This window comes from Lottia gigantea, assembly GCF_000327385.1.
Source record: "Lottia gigantea unplaced genomic scaffold LOTGIsca_17, whole genome shotgun sequence".
Lineage (NCBI taxonomy): Eukaryota > Metazoa > Mollusca > Gastropoda > Lottiidae > Lottia > Lottia gigantea.
Window position 1 is genome coordinate 2,769,404 of NW_008708133.1, and position 22,756 is coordinate 2,792,159.

At 31.4% G+C, this 22,756-nt stretch overlaps 1 protein-coding gene across 1 annotated transcript in view; it reads right to left on the reverse strand.

Annotated features, from left to right (window-relative positions):
- Positions 1–1,325: 1,325 nt before the first annotated feature.
- The window catches only part of LOTGIDRAFT_158607 (hypothetical protein), a gene marked incomplete at both ends in the record, with an annotated part of 32,756 nt that continues 11,325 nt past the window's right edge, over positions 1,326–22,756 (reverse strand). Inside the window, 33 exons of the mRNA XM_009051756.1 lie at positions 1,326–1,513; positions 1,700–1,897; positions 2,152–2,367; positions 2,583–2,753; positions 2,922–3,039; positions 3,206–3,336; positions 3,482–3,619; positions 3,859–4,125; positions 5,347–5,475; positions 5,661–5,813; positions 6,165–6,368; positions 6,527–6,688; positions 6,889–7,062; positions 7,282–7,625; positions 8,442–8,443; positions 9,612–9,856; positions 9,981–10,170; positions 10,389–10,536; positions 10,567–10,586; positions 10,768–10,859; positions 11,058–11,228; positions 11,614–11,826; positions 12,276–12,386; positions 12,511–12,684; positions 14,499–14,723; positions 14,889–15,009; positions 15,206–15,463; positions 15,622–15,815; positions 15,939–16,202; positions 16,378–16,515; positions 18,036–18,242; positions 21,372–21,612; positions 21,742–22,008. Coding sequence (XP_009050004.1) covers positions 1,326–1,513; positions 1,700–1,897; positions 2,152–2,367; positions 2,583–2,753; positions 2,922–3,039; positions 3,206–3,336; positions 3,482–3,619; positions 3,859–4,125; positions 5,347–5,475; positions 5,661–5,813; positions 6,165–6,368; positions 6,527–6,688; positions 6,889–7,062; positions 7,282–7,625; positions 8,442–8,443; positions 9,612–9,856; positions 9,981–10,170; positions 10,389–10,536; positions 10,567–10,586; positions 10,768–10,859; positions 11,058–11,228; positions 11,614–11,826; positions 12,276–12,386; positions 12,511–12,684; positions 14,499–14,723; positions 14,889–15,009; positions 15,206–15,463; positions 15,622–15,815; positions 15,939–16,202; positions 16,378–16,515; positions 18,036–18,242; positions 21,372–21,612; positions 21,742–22,008 — 5,874 coding nt within the window. The remainder of the gene's footprint in view (positions 1,514–1,699; positions 1,898–2,151; positions 2,368–2,582; positions 2,754–2,921; positions 3,040–3,205; positions 3,337–3,481; positions 3,620–3,858; positions 4,126–5,346; positions 5,476–5,660; positions 5,814–6,164; positions 6,369–6,526; positions 6,689–6,888; positions 7,063–7,281; positions 7,626–8,441; positions 8,444–9,611; positions 9,857–9,980; positions 10,171–10,388; positions 10,537–10,566; positions 10,587–10,767; positions 10,860–11,057; positions 11,229–11,613; positions 11,827–12,275; positions 12,387–12,510; positions 12,685–14,498; positions 14,724–14,888; positions 15,010–15,205; positions 15,464–15,621; positions 15,816–15,938; positions 16,203–16,377; positions 16,516–18,035; positions 18,243–21,371; positions 21,613–21,741; positions 22,009–22,756) is intronic.

The following is a 22,756-nucleotide window of genomic DNA, read 5'->3' on the forward strand; positions in this document are numbered from 1 at the left end:
TAAATCATGGCAAAATTTGGCAGAAGCAAATTTGTTGAGCGAGTTTCAACTATAAAAAAAATGAGAAGTGTTCAAACAGAGGCATGCTCAATTACAAAACCTTTAAAAAATATATCTAACAAACAAGGAAAACCTAGAACTTCAGAATCGCCTTCAACTGGCTCATGTCTGCCTTAATAATGTTAGACAACTATTCTAGTTGCAAATTTGGAGAAATTTTAAACAGTCTTGATAATGTTCTTTTTCTCACTGATATATATAGTCAAGATATATGAAATGAAAAACATTTTATCGTATCCTAGAATAACTTTCATTTTATTAATTCATATAATAATAATTAATAAATATATCTTCCATTATATAAATTATGCATGAGCGTAATCACTAATATAATTCAACACAATTTTAAATGTTTTTCTCTCACAAACAAAAAAACACAAATAATAGACAAAAGAAAGAAAATGAACTTCTTTTGACCCAAGATATTTGGTTAACAATCCAATGTTGATAAAAAATGTAGCAATGAAAAATTATATTACATTCAGATCTTCAAGCAAAGAGATTTGATTTCTTCAAAAACAAAGTAAGAAACAAACAATTCACTGGCAAATATAGTCCGGTCATTATTGAATTAGGGGTATATTTTACTTTTATAACTACATCAGAAAAAGTTGGTTAAATAAGACACTTTATGCTTTAATAAAAATAATAATAATGATAATAATAATTACAAATCCCAAACCTAAATATAACAAAAATTATAAAATAATTGTCTTTGTTCCAACACCAAAGAATAAGAAACTTTGCACCAATATTCTAGTGAAAAGGATTCTTAATTTGGAGTAAATTTGATTGCATAGCATAATGAATAAAGTGATGGAAAATAGAAATCTTTATTAAAAATAATGCCTTTGATTTATTTTGGACATTTTGTCTTTGATTTAAACAGCTGACCTACACCCAATAATGATCTTATTGAAAAGAGTTAGGGTCACATGCACCATTTGTATTTCAAATATTGTATTTCAAAGCAAAGCAAGCCTCTTAAACTTCATTCATAGACTAACTTGATTAAGCAGCATAAATCTTGAGAAATATTTGTATCCAAGGACAAATGGTGCACATGTCCCAAAGTCTACAACCAATTCTTACAGCAAATTTATGGTTCCCAAATTATCGATTAACAACATAAAAAATTTCAAACATGATTCAGCGTATTTGAAAAGCACTGGCCATAATTTGTTAAGAAGTTGGTTGAGGAAGCAGGCAGTTGTTGATGAGATTATGTCATGAACAATATATATTATTTCTTATTACATATTTTTTTACTGACATTCCACAGTGAAAGGACTTCCAGGAATATCGGTATCTCCCCATTTCACCATGAGCATATAGGTACCAATCTCTTTCACTATATAATTAACTGAATATTGGTTATTGCCTTGATGTTTTACTGTTAATTCTTCACATGGACCTTTAGGACCCATCATACCAATATATAAGATGTTATTACCTGAAAAATATATAAATTATTTCAATCTTCATCATCAGTCTACAGCAATCTAAGTTACCTTATCTTATTATATCTAAAGATTACATTGTTCTATATAAAAAGTACTATGAACAAGTAATCTTGCTCTTATGAAATCACTGTCTTTATCCTTGTTGAGTTAACATTTGATAATATTATAAAACATACCTGCACCAGATGTATCTACGGTAAATGCTGTTGGTTTATTTCTAACAGCCTTCTGTAAACCATTTCCTTTACAAGTAACCTTACTGGCATCAGAACTAAATCTTTGAATACCACTAAATTTAGTTGTTGTACTAGTTTTAGTTACTGTTTCTACTACTACTGAAGCTTGTTCTTGTAAACCTGAACCTTTACCAGGACCTGTAGAAATAATGACATAAATAACTCAAAAGATAACAAAACCCTAATCTGTTACTTTCAATCATCTACAACAATTAGAAATTTCCACAATCATATTTCTCCATATAGTTTATTTTAAATATCACTACATCACTAAATATTCTAAAGATCTTCTCAAGTAAATGACCTTCAGTTTGGACCATCATCTCTCTGTCTGTTTTTATCAAATATCAGAGGTAAATTTAAGATTAAGATACTTGGATGGAAGTACTTACCTTCTACTCTGGCTTTAAATGGACTACCAGCAATATGGACACCAGCATATCTAATGGTGATAAGGTAATCACCAGCAGCATTAGGTGTATAGGTAAATTCATAACCTTCCTCTACTTCTTTACAGTTTAATTTAACTTTAGAGGGTCCTTCTACTGTTACAGCTAGAGCGCCAGCACCAGCATTTACTGTGTTCACAATAAATTTACTCAGTTGACCTGTAATAATCAAATTGTTTGATTGTTATAACAGTTTCATTTCACAGATTTCATTGTACATAATCTATTTTTAACTGTCCATAAAACATGTCCTCATTATAAGCATATTACAATTGATCATTGACAGTGAATGTGTCTTAGAAGATTGTGTATGCCTATAAAGAACTTTCTACTGTAGAACATGGAAATGAAATAATTCTCTAAATATATTTTACCAGTTTTGCCTGTCTTGAGACCATCACCATAAGCTGTTACTGCTCCAGGATCAGCATCAACTCTTCCTACCATGATACGGAAAGGTGATCCTTGGATATGGCACCCATCAAATAACACATGAACAAAGTGGAGACCATTTTCTCTTGGGATGAAACGTACAGCATACTGACCTACAAGAAATATTTAAAACCTTAGAACTAATCAAGACTACTACTGATTCTGAAACTACAGGGTAAACAAATTTCAAACAAAGAGGATGATCTTTCAAGTAATAGTCATATTAATGTGTATGTTGTGTGCTATGTTAAGATACAAGTAACAAGGAAACAAACACTTACCATCATCAATTTCTTGAATCAAAGCCTCATCTTCAGCACCAGATGGAGCCACTACACGAGCTTGAAGTCGACCTTTAGCACCATTGAAATTGACAACAAAAGCTGCTGGTTTACCAACCTGTAATAAATAGAGATAAATGTAATTTCCAATCTATTGCCAATTTATCAAAGTTTCACAATACTTAGTTGTTTGCCAACTAATGTTATACTGTAGACACAACTACTGTGCTATCGCAGGTATGGAACCAAGTCTTGTATACTCATCATAATGTAGTCACTAATACCTGTAAGCCTTTGTCTTGTAGAGCATTAATAGATATCTTTCTAGCATCTCCAACACTAGGTGAAATAGGTACACGGAAAGGTGAATCTGGTATATGTTCATCATTAAATTTAACAGATACTAGGTACTCTCCTGTAATTAATAACAATAGTATTAAAAAGACATTCAAAAAAGTATTTTGGTAACCCGTGGTTATTATAGGAATATTCTTACAGCAGTATAGATATTCTGAAAATTGGTATTGCAGATAAGATAGGAGGTGAAATTTATAACAAACCTGGTTCAGTAACTCTGTATGTTACACCACAAGATCCATCTTTTCTATCAGCAAAATCAATTTCAGCCTTGGATGGACCTTCTACAGCAAGAGCTAAACCACCAGCACCAGCTTCTCGTGTATAGATGTTGAAATCGCCTGAATATAAAATTTCAGTTTTAAACAATTTGTGATAGTATACTATTTTAGACTATTTTCATAAAAAAATCTTTTAATCTTGTAACAACAACTGAATCATAAACTGTCATCTCCATCTGGAATCATGTCATTGCTAAATAGTTTTATAATCTTAAATTGTAACCAAACCTCTGCTTTAGTATATGTAATCTTGTACCTATGAGAGTGGCTGAATGGTAAAACTTTGTCCGTATACTTACATGGTGAGTTAACTTCACCATTCTGTAGACCTGGTCCAGAAGCATGTACTTTATGTGCACCCCCACCAGTAATAGGACCAACAGTAAATTGGAAGGGACTGCCTGGTATATGCATATCCTTATGTTTTACACTAACAGTATGGACACCCATTTCTTTTGGTACAAATTTAATGCTGTAGTGACAATCATCTAAGTTCTTGACATCACATAATTCTGTAACACCTGATGGACTTTTTACTGAGGCAGTCATGTCAAATGGTGATGTACCTGATAATGATAAAAATTGTAACATTTCAGCATTGTACACTTTTTGTAAACATAATTATTCCAAATCACATTGGAAAATGAAAGAAATATGTGGTACCTGCAACATTGTAGAGATATTTCCAATTAAATATATGAGAAGTTGTATACCACATCTTGCTGACTGGGCTTATACATATACTGCAATTTTATTACATCCTATCCTAATTTACTTCAATATTAATAGAAAAAATATGTTATTTCAAGTTATTCTAAAGAGGAACTGTCAGTTATATATAGGGAAGGTACAATTCCATTAATCTTATCTTATAACATGTTGTTCTCATACCAGGTAAATTTCAGGCATCTGCCAAATATTACAAGCCCAACACATTTGTAAGATTCTATTTCATTGGTTGAGTTATTAGATTAATCTATGAAAATTGAAAATCTGATGCCTCAAGACAGCTGTCAGAACATTTCTGATTGGTTAAGAGTTAGTATGTACTTCATTTTTTCAGACTTAGTTATAAATCAAAGATCTTTCAATCTGTTTGTAATTGAAATAAATTTAATGGAATATAACGATGAAAGCATACTGATTTAAAGATGAAAGCCTACTGATTTCACTGATTATAATCTCTAAACATATACATAAATAATCATCCTTTAATATCGCTAAGTCGGCATTACATTATATTAATTGAACCAAAAGTCCAAATTGCAGCACTAACTTGGTACATTGGGAATATGTGCTATTTGTTTCAAGGTTTTTTTGGATTTTTTAAATAAAAAAAATAGGCAAGAAGCCAATAAGTATTCAGTACATTTCACAAGAAAGTTGAACTCTTCTCAATTAAAAATAACTATTTAACTAGGGAGGTGATAAAAATTGTTGATTGAGTGCCAAAATTGATTTCAAGACTATTTACAGTCTATAGGATGCAGTCAGTTGGTAATTATTATAACTTTATTATAGCCTAGTGTCTGATACAATATGTTAAGAAAAGTATTCAAAGAAGCTGTATATGTCAATAAAACATACTTTAATATTTAAGTTTGTGTTGGCATTCTGGACTTGTTTTTTAGTAAGAAGAATAAGGGTAGTTGTTCTAAGCATTTTGTAACAGATAATTTGCTGTTCCAGTCAAGGTTTAACATTGAACCACTTTTCAGTGAAGTTATATTATTTGACAAATATATGCCTGTGTGGTCGACTGGAATTAAGAAGTTTAAGACAATTACCTGGTATCTTTAGACTAAGTTCACATTGACTACCAACATGTGTAACATCAACAGCTTCCTTATGACGTGTAATTCTCTCAGTGATTTTAGCTGAGGCTTCACCACCAATCTTAACAGTATAGGGACTTCCTGTAATAATCAAACAGAAGATATTCACTTGAAGAAACAAGACAATAAACATTTAGGATCGGTGTACCCTAACTGTGTAATATTTTTTTTAGGCCCTTTTCACGTTTTAACAGGATAATGCTTATATATAATGCATTCTATAAAAGAACATGAAGTCTAAAAATCAAATGAAAAACTTGACAAACCTGGAACATGTTCATCAGCAAATTTAATATTGATGATATAGGTTCCTGGTTCTGTTGGTTTATAGGTAACACGACATGTACCATCATCATTATCATGACACTCAATATCAGCTTTACTAGGTCCTTCTATAGATAGTGACATACCACCATAGCCTACAATAGTTAACATTAACATAGTTTAATAATACATAAAACACACCACACTCTCTCTTTTCTCACTGTCTCTTGTGTTTCTACTAATATTACTACAGGTCTAATTAATAAACATCACAATTCAATGAAAATGGTGCCTTTTAAACAGTAACAGTAGGTAACAATTCAAGCTTAAACTATCATACTTTTATTACGTTTAATTTATCATTTTATTTCAAAAAAAAGTATGATCAGCCATATATACTATGTGTACTACTTTATGTACTTTGGTATGACTTGTGAACATCATTTAATAGTCTTAGCAGTGTAGATTATATAGATTGTAAGAAATCAGCATTAAAAATAACTTACCTGCTTCTCTAGTATCAACAACAAATTCATTGACCTGGTTAGCCATTCCAGATTCTAATCCTTTACCATAACATTTCACTTTACCAGCATTACCAATTTCACTGTCACCAACCATGATTTTAAATGGACTATTAGCAATATGAGAACCATTTCTATAAACATTGACTAAATGTTCTCCAGTTTCATGTGGGGTGAATGTAATACCTGTAAATAATAAATATTGATCCTTGTTAAAGAGGAGTATTTAACATTGTAATAATTAGGGTCTATGACAATAGGTTTGTTTGAACTATAACTAAATCTACTAATTCATATAAGTTATATCATATTAACAGAGAAACACATAAAAAAATGGAACCTACCTAAATGACCATTGCTCAACCTCTTCAATATACAAGGTTCAGTTCGACCACTGGGACTCTTAATGGATGCTGACAGATTAGAAATATCAGCTTCAGTAACTTTGAGAGATACTTCACTACTTGAACCAACTGAAATCTGAGCCCGTTTCTTGGGTTCACCAGCTGCAAATTCAAATTCCAAAAACATACATAGGGTACAGGTAGCATGGAATCAAATAAATTATTCTTAAAACATCTCATCTATTCAGTTTATGACGGTTATAGCTTTCTATGTTTAAACTATAATAGTACCACGAAAAAAACAAATTCCGATTCAAATTGCTCAAAATACATGAATCTAGTTTGCATAAAATATAACTTACGTGTAATTTTGGAGATGAATGGGGATCCAGCAATATTTTTATCATCAAATTTAACAGTGATAACATATTCTCCTGGTGAAGTTGGTACATATGATACAGTACATGTACCATCACCATTATCTTTACATTGAATCTCAGTTTTACTAGGTCCTTCAATAGCTAATGATAATCCTCCTAAAATAAAGCATAACAGTCTTTAGTTATTTTATTCCAGTGCACCTTTAAGGGTACTCAAAATCTTGCCCTGTGATACGAAACAAACATAGTTGAGTAGATCACCATGTAAATTTCATTCAGAGTATTTGTAACAAAGACTTTGAATCCAAAAATTCAATTTTGAGCACTGGATAATAAAATGATATATTGGTCTACAAGTTTTCTGAAATAACTGACCTGCTCCAGCATCTTTAGTATTGATAGTAAATTCACATCTCTCATCAACAATACCATGACTGAGACCTGGTCCATAGGCTGTCACATAGCCACTGTTAACAGCATCTACATGGAACTTGAATGGACTTCCATCAATAGGTTCATTATTATATTGGACATGTAACTCATGTAGACCAGTTTCTGTTGGTTGATATCGGACTGTTACACTACCATCTTTATTGTCTTGAATCTTAGGGTAGGCTTTCTTTCCTGATGGCATCTTAACAAATGCTGAAACAAATACAAGAACCATTAACAACTTATTCAATATCTTTAATAACATTGAATTAGCCTTATGTATTTCTCTTTAAAGTGGGAAAAACAGACAAATTCCTGATGTCTAATGTTCTATTTTTGGATTGCCATTCAATCTTACTTTAAAACTACATGTTATCATATGGCATATCTATTCCACTGAATACATGGTTCGAAACAAGTACAATGAGGAAACTAGTCAGCTAAATTTTTAATCAGTTGACTCACCTGAGACAAAGTTGAAGATAGGACCAACAGGGATACAGAAATCTACAGGTTGGAAAAGACCACCAGGACCAGCAGCATGTACACCATCTGCTTTATCTGGTACAATCATATCATCTCCTACCTTTAATAATAATCATATACTGGTAAACATATATAAACAGCAAATACACAAAAACATCAATATTGAGGCTGAACCTCTTTTTTTCAATTTCCATATAAAATATAAAAAATATTTCTTATTTCAACAAAGTCCATCATAGAATATCAATGAATAAGGTATCATATCAATGGCACACTTGCAAGAACATTTATTAGCATGCAACTTACCGGTCTATTTTTCAAATATTCATCATATTCCTCTGGTTCCACGGCCTATAGCAAACAAGCAAAATAATATTCTCAATCAGCAGTTCATGCATCATGCTCAATTTATTAAAATTGTGCAGGTCAAAATAAAAAATAATGGTTTAATGTTATTAATGTTCATTTAAATTAAGATGTGACATGGTTCTATTTAAACTTGGTGAAACAATATAGCAAAAAAAATTGTTTAGTATATTGCAATAACCAAATTCTTACTCTTTGTCAAATGATGGTAAAACATCAACAATTGATAAAGATAAACAACATCAATTGACATCTAAACTTGACAACATTAAACAAAACGTTTTGTTTGAGACAATTCTATGAAATTAATTCCTTTCACAACACAATAACAATATCATTATATAATTAGAAATTTATCTCTGTTATTGTCAACTTTAAAATTTTAAAACATGCCTTGTTACGAAAATATAACACACATTCACACACTGACAAAATTACCTCAAAACATACAAGTGGTCAAAATATTACAGAGCTTATTGTAGAGCTTACTTACAGAGCTTACTTGGATAATAACTGGCTGCATCCTAACAATATGTATAAATTTCTATTACATTTAATATCATTCCTAGGTTGAAGCTATCTAACACACTTTATGATTGCCAATGAACTAAGAGAGAAGGTAGCAAGGTGAGGTGGAAGTCAGATTTTTGATAAGAATTTATTATAGGATACACTGTACACTCTTGTGTTTGGCTCATTTAGAAATTGGTGAAATTTATCAGTCTATATTTATTAAGATAAGACCAGGTAAAGAAACCAGATCTCATTTCTATATAAAGAATTCACCACTAAATACATGAATTTATCTCGATTTCTTGAGAATTTCTCTACATTATTTCTATATAATATTATAGTTTTTAGAGAGAAATTAAAAGTTCATGATAATTTAACTAATGGAACCACCACAGGTATTGAATGTTGTAACAGAATGTCTTAATCATCACATTCTATAAATAGTCTACACAGTATTTGATCTTTCATTTTATCTTAATGTAATTTGATACACCTACAACTTTTAAGTTCTATTAGAATTTCACTGATCAGACAGACTTTATAAAAATATCTAATACCACTATTATATGATTATGGCTTCTGCTTTTCTGAAATATTGATTCATTTGTTGGTTTTTCTCAGAGCGTGGTGCAAATTTCATTTAACATTTTTCCACAAGATAATTTTGTTTGTGTATTTGATAAGAATAACATTGCCCATTGTTCTTATTATAAAACTGTTAATTGATCATATATTTAAATTATAATATTCCAAACTCACATACACACAACACCTCAAGTTCTATATGTTATTTAGAAGACATGACAAGGTAAATATATCTATTTATATTGATTGGGTGTTAATACATCAAATAATCACTGCAAAATAGCATACTCTATCATAAACATTATGTTGACATCAAAACTTACCTCAATTGTGTATTCACCATTAGGTACTGTCTGACCACCAAATTTGATTTCAATAGTGTATTCACCAGCATATTGAGGGATAAATGAAATGCTGAATGTACCATCTCCCTTATCAATGATATCAATATCAATATCAGTGCCGTCCAGACCTCGAATACGACAGGTAACTTTACCAGTACCAGCTTGAGCAGCATTGACTTCAATAATAGTTTCTTTATTGACTGGTACAACCTTATCTTGACCATCTATAATAGAAATATTTCAATACTGTTAACTGAACAATATTGTTTAGTGAGACTAAGACCAAAACTTTCTTAAATCACAACTATCAAAAGAGATTTTGAATTCTTATAAAGTTCTACTACCCACCTGTAATTTGACATTTGCTGGCATCACCAGTTGGAACAGCTTTAACTGGGAAGGGAGCTCCAGGCACCTCTTGCCCTGCAAATTTGACATCTACATCATATACACCCAAGTCTTCTGGTGTATACATACAGGTCACAGTACCATCATGGTTATCTTGCATAACAGGTCTAATATAGGTACCGTCAGGTCTCTAAAATATATCAATTAATAATTGCTGTGTAAAGCAAATAAAAATAAGGAAAGGAAATATAATATCAATCAATAAGAGCTGTAAAACATGTTCAACACCTATTTTCTTTATATAGCACTTTAGTTGCTCTTAACGTTTTTGTTAAAGAGCCAAAAATCTGCATTTATCAGTATCAGTATCATTAACAAACAAAATGACCTGAGGAAGAAAAACATTACCTTTACAACACATTCTAAATCAGCATCTCCAGCCTCTCTAGGATCCAATTTAAATACAACTGGTAAACTAGCTGGACATTGTTGGGGTAACCCAGTAACTTTAACTTTACTAGGATCATTACCAGGTAAGATCTTCATATTGAATGGACTGAAAACACAATTATTTCAAGTTACCAACAAGTTGCTTACAACAGTTACCTGTAATGTAACCATGAACTTACTATAGTATATTTGTAAGATTTGTTAATGTAAAGAGTTAGAGTTACAGAATGTTTAGATCTTTGGCTAGGCTCCATTTGAAGGGATTAGTTCAATTTGAACACATAGAAACACATGAAGAGGATTACCTGTTTGGTACAGCTTTATTGGCATAATTGACATCAACTTTACATGGTCCTTCTTCTACTGGTAAATAGGTAGCTTGATATTTATTATCTCCAATAGGTAGAACATCAGCTGGTCTTTTTACTCCTACAATATTCAATTGTTTTATAAATATGTCTACAGTACATTACTATATGATTGGTCCCAAATGGGTGTCATTCCATTACTTGCTTTAACACAATTAACAAATTTTTTTCTTTCTGAAAAAGACTTTCAGTAAATAGGTCTACTAATGTATTTCTCAAAATATCAACAATATGATAGTGTGTAGTATTGTATATACACCTCTGGCATCAGTTGTAGTAACATCAAGTGGTGCTGGACCAGATTCACTAGCATCAACAATAAATGATGCTGGTTCTCCTGCTTTTACACCTTGTGGGTTCAAACCAGGTCCGTAACATTTCACCTTGTTGGCATCTACTGGATTCTGGATTCTTACCAAGAATGGACTTCCTAAAACATCCAAATGCAACGCAAATTGAAAGAATGTTTAATATGGATGTAAAATATCTTGATTTCACATTTCTACAAGTCTTGATACATTACCAGTAAAATGAGGTAATGTAAACAATAAGAAAAGTTGAGCTGATCAATAGAAAGATTGTAACAGCTTGTTAATGTTTCTTAAATGATTACATTCAACTACAAGATATTCACTCTGTTATCTTCAAACAGTTCACATCAATCAATATAATGAAATATTTAACTTTAATTTTGTAGAATTAGAAACAATAAGAATAATGAATAAATAACACAATGATGGTACCATTCTTTCCATGGCCTTATTTTGTTATTGAACTACATCTAGTATACCAACTAAGTTAAAATGTAAACATACCAGGGATATCTTTTTCAGCATATTTCACACCAATGGAGTAGTCTCCTGCTTTGGTAGGGTTATATGCAACTTGGCATGTACCATCTTTGTTGTCTTTACAGTTCATTTGAGCTTCAACAGGTCCTTCAATAGATAGACCTAATCCACCTTTACCAGCGCCTTTCATATCAACAGTGAACTCAGCATCCTGGTTAGTGTAGCCACCTTGTAGACCTGACAATAAACATATATATCATTTAACTCTTGGAACATAAGTTATTACTCTACCTGTTTAAATAACATAACACAGAATTTAAATTAAGTTAAATATTTTGACTGAAACTAAGACCATACAAAATAAATAGTCTGTTTTACAGGCCCAAAAGTGCCTGATTGTTGCCTTAATATTAAATGTACATTAAATTTATGGAAATAAATAATAAATACTTTCGCTCGCTCCGATTTATCCCAATTGAAAATCTAAAAAAGCGCTTATAAATAATATATAATAAATTTGCCCTCTAGCCCCGATTTTTGAAAAAAAGGCCTGTAAAACAGACTATTTATTTTGTATGGCCTAATATATCTATTTTTTTGTTAAAATGAAATAAATCAAACACATAAAAAGACTTTAATAGCCCAATTGTTTGAATATATCACTGTGATAAACTCAATTATATTACCTGGTCCATAGGCTTTAACTCTGCTAGGATCACAACCAGGGATTGATGTAACTTTGAATGGACTCTGTGGTATGGGAGCATCATTGTATGTAACATCAATAGTGTGTGGACCTAAAACAAGACATTAAATTATGGTCATGGATGGTTTAATTTTAACAATATAATTTGTATGTCTTGTCTTATTTTTCAAACAGCCGTGACAATAATTGAACGAAAAAACAAAGAAGTCACATACCTTCAGCAAAAGCTGTGTAAGCCACATTGAATGTACCATCATTATTGTTGGTTACAGGACTTTCGAATTTCTGTCCTGTAGGATCAGTAAGAATAGCTCTAACTTTACCAGTGGCTGCATTAGGTACTGCTTTAGCATCAACAGTAAACTCAGTTGGTGACTCTTTAAAAACACCTAGAAAATATAAACAATAAGTTAGAATTCATCAATCAAAACAGCAAGATTAATTTTGTTTCATATTCATCTCAAATAAAGATCATTTATCAAATAGATCACAAACAGACTGCTATCTTAAAGAAAGTGTTTTACCCAATTTTATAAATCATAAGCTGTATTATAGTTTACAGGGAACCATCAATTGCAAGGAAAGTCAATGAAGAACAATATTCAGTATAAGCCATAGCAATTTGAAAATGCAATATGATTAGTAGACATTTCAAGAATCTAAAGTTTTGTTAATAAATTCAAAATCATCTCTTGAAGCTGTAAGTAAAAGGAATATTTCATGATCATTCAAAAGTTTTTAGTAGAAAATTTGAATCAAAATTAAACGAGCTGAATTAAAGACATAAAGAACAGAAGCAAATCAGGGAAAAACATAATCATAAGATATGAAATGGTTTTAACAAAACTGATGAATGATTCCAATGAAATCTGATCCACAGGGAAAATAAAAAAAATGTAAACAAAATTATGACAACATTGAAGGTAGGGAAGCTGAACAAATCATAGAAAAAAAATTATCCTGAAAAACAATTTAGTCCATGCGCTACCAAACATTTAGAAAATAATTAGTTTTTCATTTGAAATTAGTTCATCATCCATGACAGTTAGTTCATTTCCTAGAATAAATTGTGCTGAGACCAAACCATGCGCAAAATGTTTACCATTGGGGTTGAGTCCAGGTCCATAAGCTTTGACATTTCCAAGTCCAACAGGAGCTTGAGCACCAGGTGCACCAGCTAATGGAGCACTTCCAGGAGCAAAGGCAGATGGTTCAATTTTAGCCTTGAATGGAGATTCTGGGATGTGTTCATCAGCATATGTAACATTGATGGCATATTCTCCAGGTACCTCGGGTAAATAAGCTACCTCACATGTTCCATCACCATTATCTTTACATTCAATCTTAGCTTCTGCTGGTCCTTCAACAGTGACACCTAAACCACCAGGTCCTTCAGCTTGTTTAGCATCAATAGTGAATGTTGCTGGTTCTAAGGCTCTTCCCCCTTTAAGACCAGGTCCATAAGCCTTGACATTTGGTTTGGGTTTAGTGCCTGGTGGGGCTCCAGCAAGTGGGGCTCCAGCCTTTTGTCCTGGGGCCTTCTGTTTACCCATCATCTCTTCTTCTACTGGTTTGGGTGCTGCTTTAGAAGGTACTGCTTCTACAGCAAATGGTGACTTGGGAAGTTCAACACCAGCATACTCAACAGCAACCTTGTGGGGTCCAGGCATGTCAAACAGAAGTTTGGCAGTGTGGCCATCTGGTGCAGGCTCAGTTGGTACTTCCTTTTTCTTTCCTTGTGGATTTGTAATAGTAACCTTAGCATCAGCTTTGGGTAGTCTATGGACAGCAGTTGTTTGGATACCTATTTGTTGTGGAACTCCCACTGGCATTTCTTTATAAGGGAAGGATAAATTAAATAAGGATATTTTGTGAAGTTAAAAACAATACATATATAAAAATGAAAAACATTTCAAACTAAATTTGACTATGGGACAACATCAGGCTAACCAAATGTGTGAATATGGATACAATTGTATCTAATAGAAAAACAAATATAGAATATACAGTATTTAAAGATAGAAACACATCAAAATCACGTCAAATTCCACAAGGGACAGAACTTCCTCAAAACATAGCATTTAATCATGACATTTTTTTTATCATCCAAATCAATAGGAGAGAATGAGAGATAAATCACCATCGCAATATATATTACATATCAAAAGTATACAACCAAAAATCAAATCTCATAAACACTTACGTGGCTCTAATCCAACAACCTTGACTTTGCTAACATCAATACTAGATGTGACATTGACCTTGATAGGACTTTGTGGAACTTCTTTGTCAGCAAAGTAAACCATGACAGTATATGTGCCTGGTGTTTTGGGTTCATACTCAATTCTAAATGTACCATCTTTATTATCAATAGTTTTAACTGGTACATCCATACCCTTCTCATCAGTTAACCCAATAGCAACATCACCTGTAAATAAAAGAATGTCTTTGGAATGTGCAAACATCAGATTTCACCTAACAAGTGATCCTTTCAACCATGCATCACTTTTCTGTTCAAGATTGTAAAATGTACTTAATTAACTCTAATGAGAATTAGACCACACGAGAGACATATCATATCAAGTTAACATACCTGGTCCAGCTGCTTTACAATCAACAATGAAGTGAGTTTTAGCTGCTGTTTTAACACCCTTCTCTACACCAGGTCCAAATACCTTGACTTTAGCTGGGTTACAGGGTTCAGATACCATCACCTAGTGGGAAAACAACAAATTACAAATTGATTGCAGAATTCAACAGTAGAGTTAATTATGAAACAATTATAAACAATCGGTTAGAATCTTCAAATCAAGGCTTTTTGTTTCTTTCAATAAATGATATGTAGGGTAAAACCAGTTTAATTCTAATTCTTACATTTAAATTTCCATTCACAAACATCGGTTATCTTACCCTAAATGGACTGTTAGGTATCTGTACACCACCATAGGTAATAACAACTGTATGTTTAACATTACGTTTTGGCATGTATTTACAGCTATAGGTACCATTCTTATTGTCAGTAACTTGTACATCAACTGGTTTAAAGTCTACATCAAGACAAGATATCTTCAATGGAGCTTTACCAGCATTACGGGTATCAACTGTAAATTCAGCCCATTGATTAGCTTGACAACCAGTCTTCTCTAAACCAGGACCCTTGGCAATAACCTACAAATATACCGTTTTGATTTAATAAAACTTTATTCAATATCATATTCTTAATGTTTTTTTGTATTTTCTCGCAGTTGTAATTTGCAAATTGTTATTAAAATTACAAAATATAATAGAGAATCAAGAATTCTTTAGAGCTGCAATAATTTAGTTACCTTGGAAGCATTGAAATCTTTAGTGGCAGGTGTAATTTGAGCCATGTATGGTGAATTGGGAATATCTTCATCATTACACAAGATATGAACAGCATACTCTCCTGGTGTTTTAGGCCAGTATGTAACATCAGCTGAACCATCACCATTATCTTTACAGTCGATTTTAGCTTGAGATGGTCCCTCAATGGAGAATCCTGAAAAATAAAACAAGAAAGATCAGATTCTAGCATACTTAAAGAGTTTGTTCATATTAAAAACCAAATCAATGAATTTCAGGATTGTTTATTTAATGTATTTCAGCAGTAAAAGATACTTACCAAGAGCACCAACTTCACCATTAGTTTCTACAGTAAAGACAGCTGGTTGATCAACAACACCACCTTCCAAACCAGGTCCCCAGGCTACTATCTTAGATATCTTAAACGGTCCAACTTCAACTTTAAAGGGACTCTTAGAAATATGTTGATCTCCAAAAGTAACATTAATGACATAGTTGCCCGCTTTAGATGGAACGTAAATACATTCAAAGACACCTTCTTCTGTTGGTATTGGTTTAATTGTGCACTTCTCTTCTGCACCTCCTGAAAAATCAAATTGATTTTGATTCTTTTAATAAGATCACATATTGAGGTGCAAATACATCAAATATTTGTATGAAGTCAAAGATTATAATATTACAAAGCTAGTTTCTTATCTGAAAATTTAGATTTAATAAGTTGAATGAATATTTTTGCAAACTAAATATTTATCACTTACCTGGGCCAATGATCTGAACTTTGACCTCACCCTCACCAGCACCTTTAGTATGTACTTTAAAGACAGCATTATCTCGTACACGAATACCTCTTGGTTGTATACCACGTCCGGTAGCATAACAAGCTTTAGCATTGGATGCTGAAAAAACAATATCATGATGTATTAAAATTAAAACTACAGGATCATAATACTTGGATTTCAATTGTTTTATTTCAGAAAGGTAAATATAATACACAAACTAATGTCTCTGGAAAAAAAACTTTAATAAAGGTTATCTATCACCTATTATTATTACTTTGCTAGCTATTCTGTTTTACGATAATCAAAATTTTACACTCAAGTATCATGCTAGTCCAGCAAAGAGTAACTATGAAGCATTTGAACAGCCAAAAACACAATGTGAACAATGTTGTTAGCAATATTCTGAGCAGTTGTTAAGTGGAAATTGGGTGGGATTATTACTGGGTCATAGATAAACTTTACCCCACCCCTTCCCTCATCTTGATTTAAATTCAAACACTTATGGCTTTCAATGAACATAATAAATCATTTGCATCTTCTTATAACAAACTAAAAAATCCCCACAACAAAATCAAAAATAAAAAGGAAAACAGAATACAATCCAACTAAAAAATATAATATCATTCTTACATATTATTCACATTATTCATTGTTAGAATGAACAAAGAAATGAAGATTATCAATTGATTAAATTTTTGTCTCATAAACTTGAGAATTCAAAAAAAACAAGATAGATAGAGTAAATCAATAGATTTTAACAGAAATATCATTAACTACACCTACGTTTGGTAGCTGAAATTTACAATCAATTCTAATTTTAATTAATTTAAGCTTAAGAAACCCACGTTTTGGGATAATGACTTTACTGCCTGATAAGAATTATTTTACTCTTTCAAATTGCATACTGATATCCTATAAAATATTCATTCTGTACAATCGTAATTTAACCATGACTCAGTGTTGTAATACTTTTCATAATCTACATAATCATTTGAAAGTAAATATTAGTATCATATTCTCCATTTCACACAACACTGTCTACTTCTTAAAACTTAGATATTTATGACTACATTTACTAGCCAAGTTGTTTTGAAAGAAAATATCTAACAATAAAAACTCAATATTATTTGAAATTAAATAAGATGCGGATTTAATTTCAGTTGTTGTAGGGACAGGGTCAAATATACAGAGATACCTACGTTTACCAGCTGAAACAAGTAGAAAGTATAGACAAATAAATATAGAGATAGAGTAAAGTTTGGCGCAATCAAGCATCTAGCAAGTTTTCCTTCCACCAACAGTCAAGTGAATGGTTTCAGAAAGAGCCAATGTCCTGTGAGATTCATTCTCCACCTTACCATCTGCTTCTGTTTGATTGATAGAAATAATAAGTGATTTCAATTGCATTGAAATAAGAATATTATCTCATACGGGTCGGGTCTTTACCTAATCAAGTGTATCGAACACATCATTGCACATAGAAAACCAAATAGAGCATCAGCTCACCACATAGATCTTTCTTTTGGGAATTGAAACTTACTGATAATTTTAATGTCTAGATCCTTTTGATCATCTTTAACCCTCAAGATATTAATTTAGCTTAATTTAGAAGATTTGTGCAAATTGTGAAGACATACCTGGAGAAACTTGTACACCATAAGGACTGTTTGGTATCTGTTGACCAGCAAAGAAGATATTGACTGAATGAAGTCCAGGCTCATGGGGTTGGTATTCCACTAAATATGTTCCTTCTTTACCCTCTACTGGTTTAATCATGGGTCGGATCTTATCACGATGACCATGTGGATCTAGGATGGCCACATCAATTTGTCCTTTACCAGCAGCTACAAGTGAAAATAAAACAATGTATATATATAGATACATGTATAGAGTTGTTGATAGTTGTTATTTCTGATACATGGTAATGATTAATGATATTGTTTTGACACTTGTCTTATTCATTCCAAACATTATGGATGTATGTGTAGCTTTCCAAAATTTCCAAAATCAAATAATTTAGTTGCACTATATACAAAATACAGAACAATATATATAGCTATCAAGAATACTAATGTTTTAAAGTGGCTACAAAGCAATAAAGAAATCAAAAGCAGTCTGATAAGGATGTTGATAATTGAAAATTCAGATGCTAAAAAGACAAGTATCAAAAGCAATTTAATGCCCTATAATGGATAATTGTTATTGTATATTTTAGTAAAATATTTACAACTAATGGAAGAGAAACTAGAGCTATTCCTAAGACAACATGTGAACTAAAGCAACAGGACTTACTAATCTTACAAAATATTTCATCTAATTTTCTAAGAGGTGAAACAAAAAAAAGTTTTAAAGTTTCTAGTAATGTGATCTAATTTTGAACTACTTGTATCATACAAAAGAATCTAAAATAATATTGGATTAAAATTATCAATATGATATTTACTATTTGGTTATTGGAATATATAAATTTACTAAAACTACAACTATACTACAAGCTACAATATCTATACATCATTCCATATATTATATTGAATAGAGAAGAATAAATAATCTTTGTCACATTTCTTAATGATGTTCAATCTTTGAGTTGCTGTAATGTTAAAATTCACACTGTTGCAAAAGTTGCCTTCAAATTCAAATAATTGGAGTTAATACAAATCCCAAATATGAAGACCACTGTAAGAAATTTGTGACAAATTGATGACAGAAAGTGAAATAAATAGAATGAAATGAAATAAGGGTTAATGGTGGAATAAGGTTTATATTTCTTGTTAAAAAGCAATTTTTCTTTTCATTTAATATAGAGTTTTCATAATATTCAATGAGTGAATCAAATTTGTCTAAAATGCAATCAAAAATTACAATACGAAATTTAATACCAACCAGAAACGCCATTTGACAAGAAATTAAAGTAATTTAGGATTTTTTAAATGAAATGTGTGAAATTGATGAAAAATGTTAACAAATTCGAAACATCAATAAAATCAGTTAGTAAAATTAAAAACATTCATTATGTTAGTAATATTAACTTCATTTCCCTATTGACCATTATAATTCCTTCGCCAATATTACAGGTTAAAGTATAAAAATGATGTATTTAATTCACCATTATCCCAGGACAAACAATGTAAGCTATTAAAAACAATTAAATTGACTATACAGTAAAATGATAAAAAATGTTTCAATACCGTTAAAAATACCAAAAACAGCCGCTAAAGAAAGGCAAAAAGAACCAAAATATGAAAATCAAGTCTGTACATTTAACATGACGCAGAATGGCATTGCTTACAACACATGATCAAGTTTTCTTACACAGTATTTTCTGTCAACTATGCTAGGAACTCTTTTTAATTTTTTTGTGAAAAAGATAGTCCAAGAGAGGAAGTTCCTGAAACACAAGGGTTAATATTGATTTAATTGACAACAATTAGTAAGTAATATATTCTTGAACATAAGCAGGTCAATGAAGGTATGAATTTAGACATGTGACTTGGCAAATAGGCAAATGAGTATGATTCATTCCAAATTAGTGGACCCAAATTTCCATAGAAGCCAAAATTGAGAAGATGAAAATTTCTACTGCCATGAATTTGCGAGAAAAGCATCAATCAAAATAAGAAGATCAAAATAGTTTTCAACTTATACACACCATCTGCATCTAAAATTAATTAGTGAATTTTTGTTATGATTTCAAGAATATTTCACAAACATCAAAACATCCAACATTCATCCATAATCCATGCATTGACTGTTATTTTCATTATAAATGATCAATAAAATAACTGATCATTTTCACAATGAATAGAAGGATTGATCAATTTCACATTGAATTGAAGGATTGATCAATTTCACATTGAATTGAAGGATTGATCAATTTCACAATGAATAGAAGGATTGATCAATTTCACATTGAATTGAAGGATTGATCAATTTCACATTGAATTGAAGGATTGATCAATTTCACAATGAATAGAAGGATTGATCAATTTCACAATGAATTGAAGGATTGATCAATTTCACAATGAATTGAAGGACTGATCAATTTCACATTGAATTGAAGGATTGATCAATTTCACATTGAATGATCATTTTCAATGGTGAATGAATGATCTATGTTTATAATGACAAACGAATGATAATCCATTTTCAGAATGAAAGATCAATCTATGATGATCATTAATCAAATGATCAAATGAAACTTTCAAACTATTGAAATAAACATGAATAAGGAATGGTCTGTAATAAAATGTAAAGCAACATGAGTTAATGTAGGTATAACATCATTATTTCAAGAAGAGTTCAGGGTAGGATGAACAATTTGATTGAATACATGGACATAACATGGACAGAAGAAAAATATGAACAGCGGAACAGTCATAACTGTATGGAAAATATATTGCGAGAGAATGGTATTAAAACCACTCTGACACCACTCACCAGTCTTAGGCATTGGTTTTGCTGAAAGTAATGGAAGTAAGGAAATTGAAAGTCTTGTACATCATGTTTCTGAGTGTGATATGTGTACAAGGAAAATATTTGAAAATGAATTGCTAAATTTTAAAAGAAATAAAGTCAATCTCAAACTATGATAGCAGTTAGTCAATAATTGTTTATGGGGAAAAACCAAATGTCATTCAATATTATCAATATGCTTTGTTATAGTAAAACATTTTATCTTTCATTATTGTTTAAATTAATATGATTTGTGTATGAAGTAAAAAATGTTGGTATGAATTAATTTTGATAATGGGCTTCATAAAGAATATACTGGGGTTTGTCTTTGTACTTTTCATTGTTAAAATTTTTTTTGAATAAAACTAAAATTGGTATTACTCCAACTTTCAAACATTCTCATACATTCACTTCACTAATCTTGAAAAAAATCACAAATAATTTCAAGTCCTTTATGATTATTGAATTATGAGCAGTATTTTCAATTATATGATGTCTAATTTTGTCTATCAAATAATTACCTTTGGTATGAACTTCAAAATAAGTTCTCTTGGTAGCAATAACACCAGTTTTTTGAATACCCGGTCCAGTGGCAGTGACCTTTGAAGCATCACCAGCAGCACCTTCGACTTTAACAAGGAATGGACTCTTGTTGACTTCTTTGCTGGAGAATTTGATAATGACTCTATATTCACCCTCCATTTTGGGTACATACACACAGGAATAGGTCATATTTCTATCATTATTAAAGGTACATTCACACTGAAAATAAACAAAACATGTTAAAGAGTACAAGCCAAGATATGATGTGTAAAACTTGCACTTGATGCCATTTGATATTTTGCTACTTGATAAATGTGCAGGAAATGCATTGTTTAAAAATGAACTTACTGGTTCCTTCTGTCCTTTGGGATTCAATACCATAACTTCAACTTGTCCTTTACCAGCACTGAATGTTTCAACAGTGAATCTGGCTGGTGCTCCAACTTGGTTACCCTTTGGCTCCAAACCTGGTCCATAAGCTCTGACACGTGACGGGTTAAGTTTGGGTCTGGTTGGTGCTCCTGGTTTAAGTTTAGCATTAGGGAATTGAGAGAGATAAGTCATCATACTCATCTCATCAACTTTAGGATTGACCAATTCATTGGGTTTGATCAACTGAAATGAACAAAATATAAGGTTTCAGAATTAACACTGGCTGTTTATTGTGTCACACTGACATTGAATCAGATTTCAGATTTCTGAAAGCACTAGTGAGATCATAAAAAAAATAAGTAAAAACTATTTTCTAATAAATAAATAATTTCTGATAACAGGTTAGTTGGGAGTATTTACCTAACAGATAATCATTAAGTTATCTATTCTCATTAGAATGAACAGAAAATGATTAATCTATTTTAACACAAGTCTAAGATTCCATCAACCTAAATAAATCTTCATTCTTGCCAAAAATCTTTTTCTACTATGTTACTTATCAAATAGATCAGTGAAAACTGTCTAATTGGAATGTCTTTAATACCAATATACTTGAATTTAAAGCTGCTCATGTGCACAACCCTATCTTCTTTGTCATATAAAATAAGTTTCAAGTATGGTTATAACAGTCAAACTGTATTTTTCAAGAGATTCCTATAAAAGTAGACTCCGCTTGATATGCATAACTTATATTGGTGAGACTGTTAGTATTGCCTATGGTTAACCCAGCTAAGAAGTTTGTTCCAAAATATTCTGAAAATTCATTAAAAATGGTGTAAAGTAGGAATTATATCCAAGGATTTCCTGCTGTACTTTTAAGAAAGTTGTGTGAATTTTCTATTGTCAGAAGTTTTGTAAAACAGCTAGACACCCATTTTTGGAAAGGTATATACAAACTGTAGGTAGTATACTAAAGATAACTATCACTCAG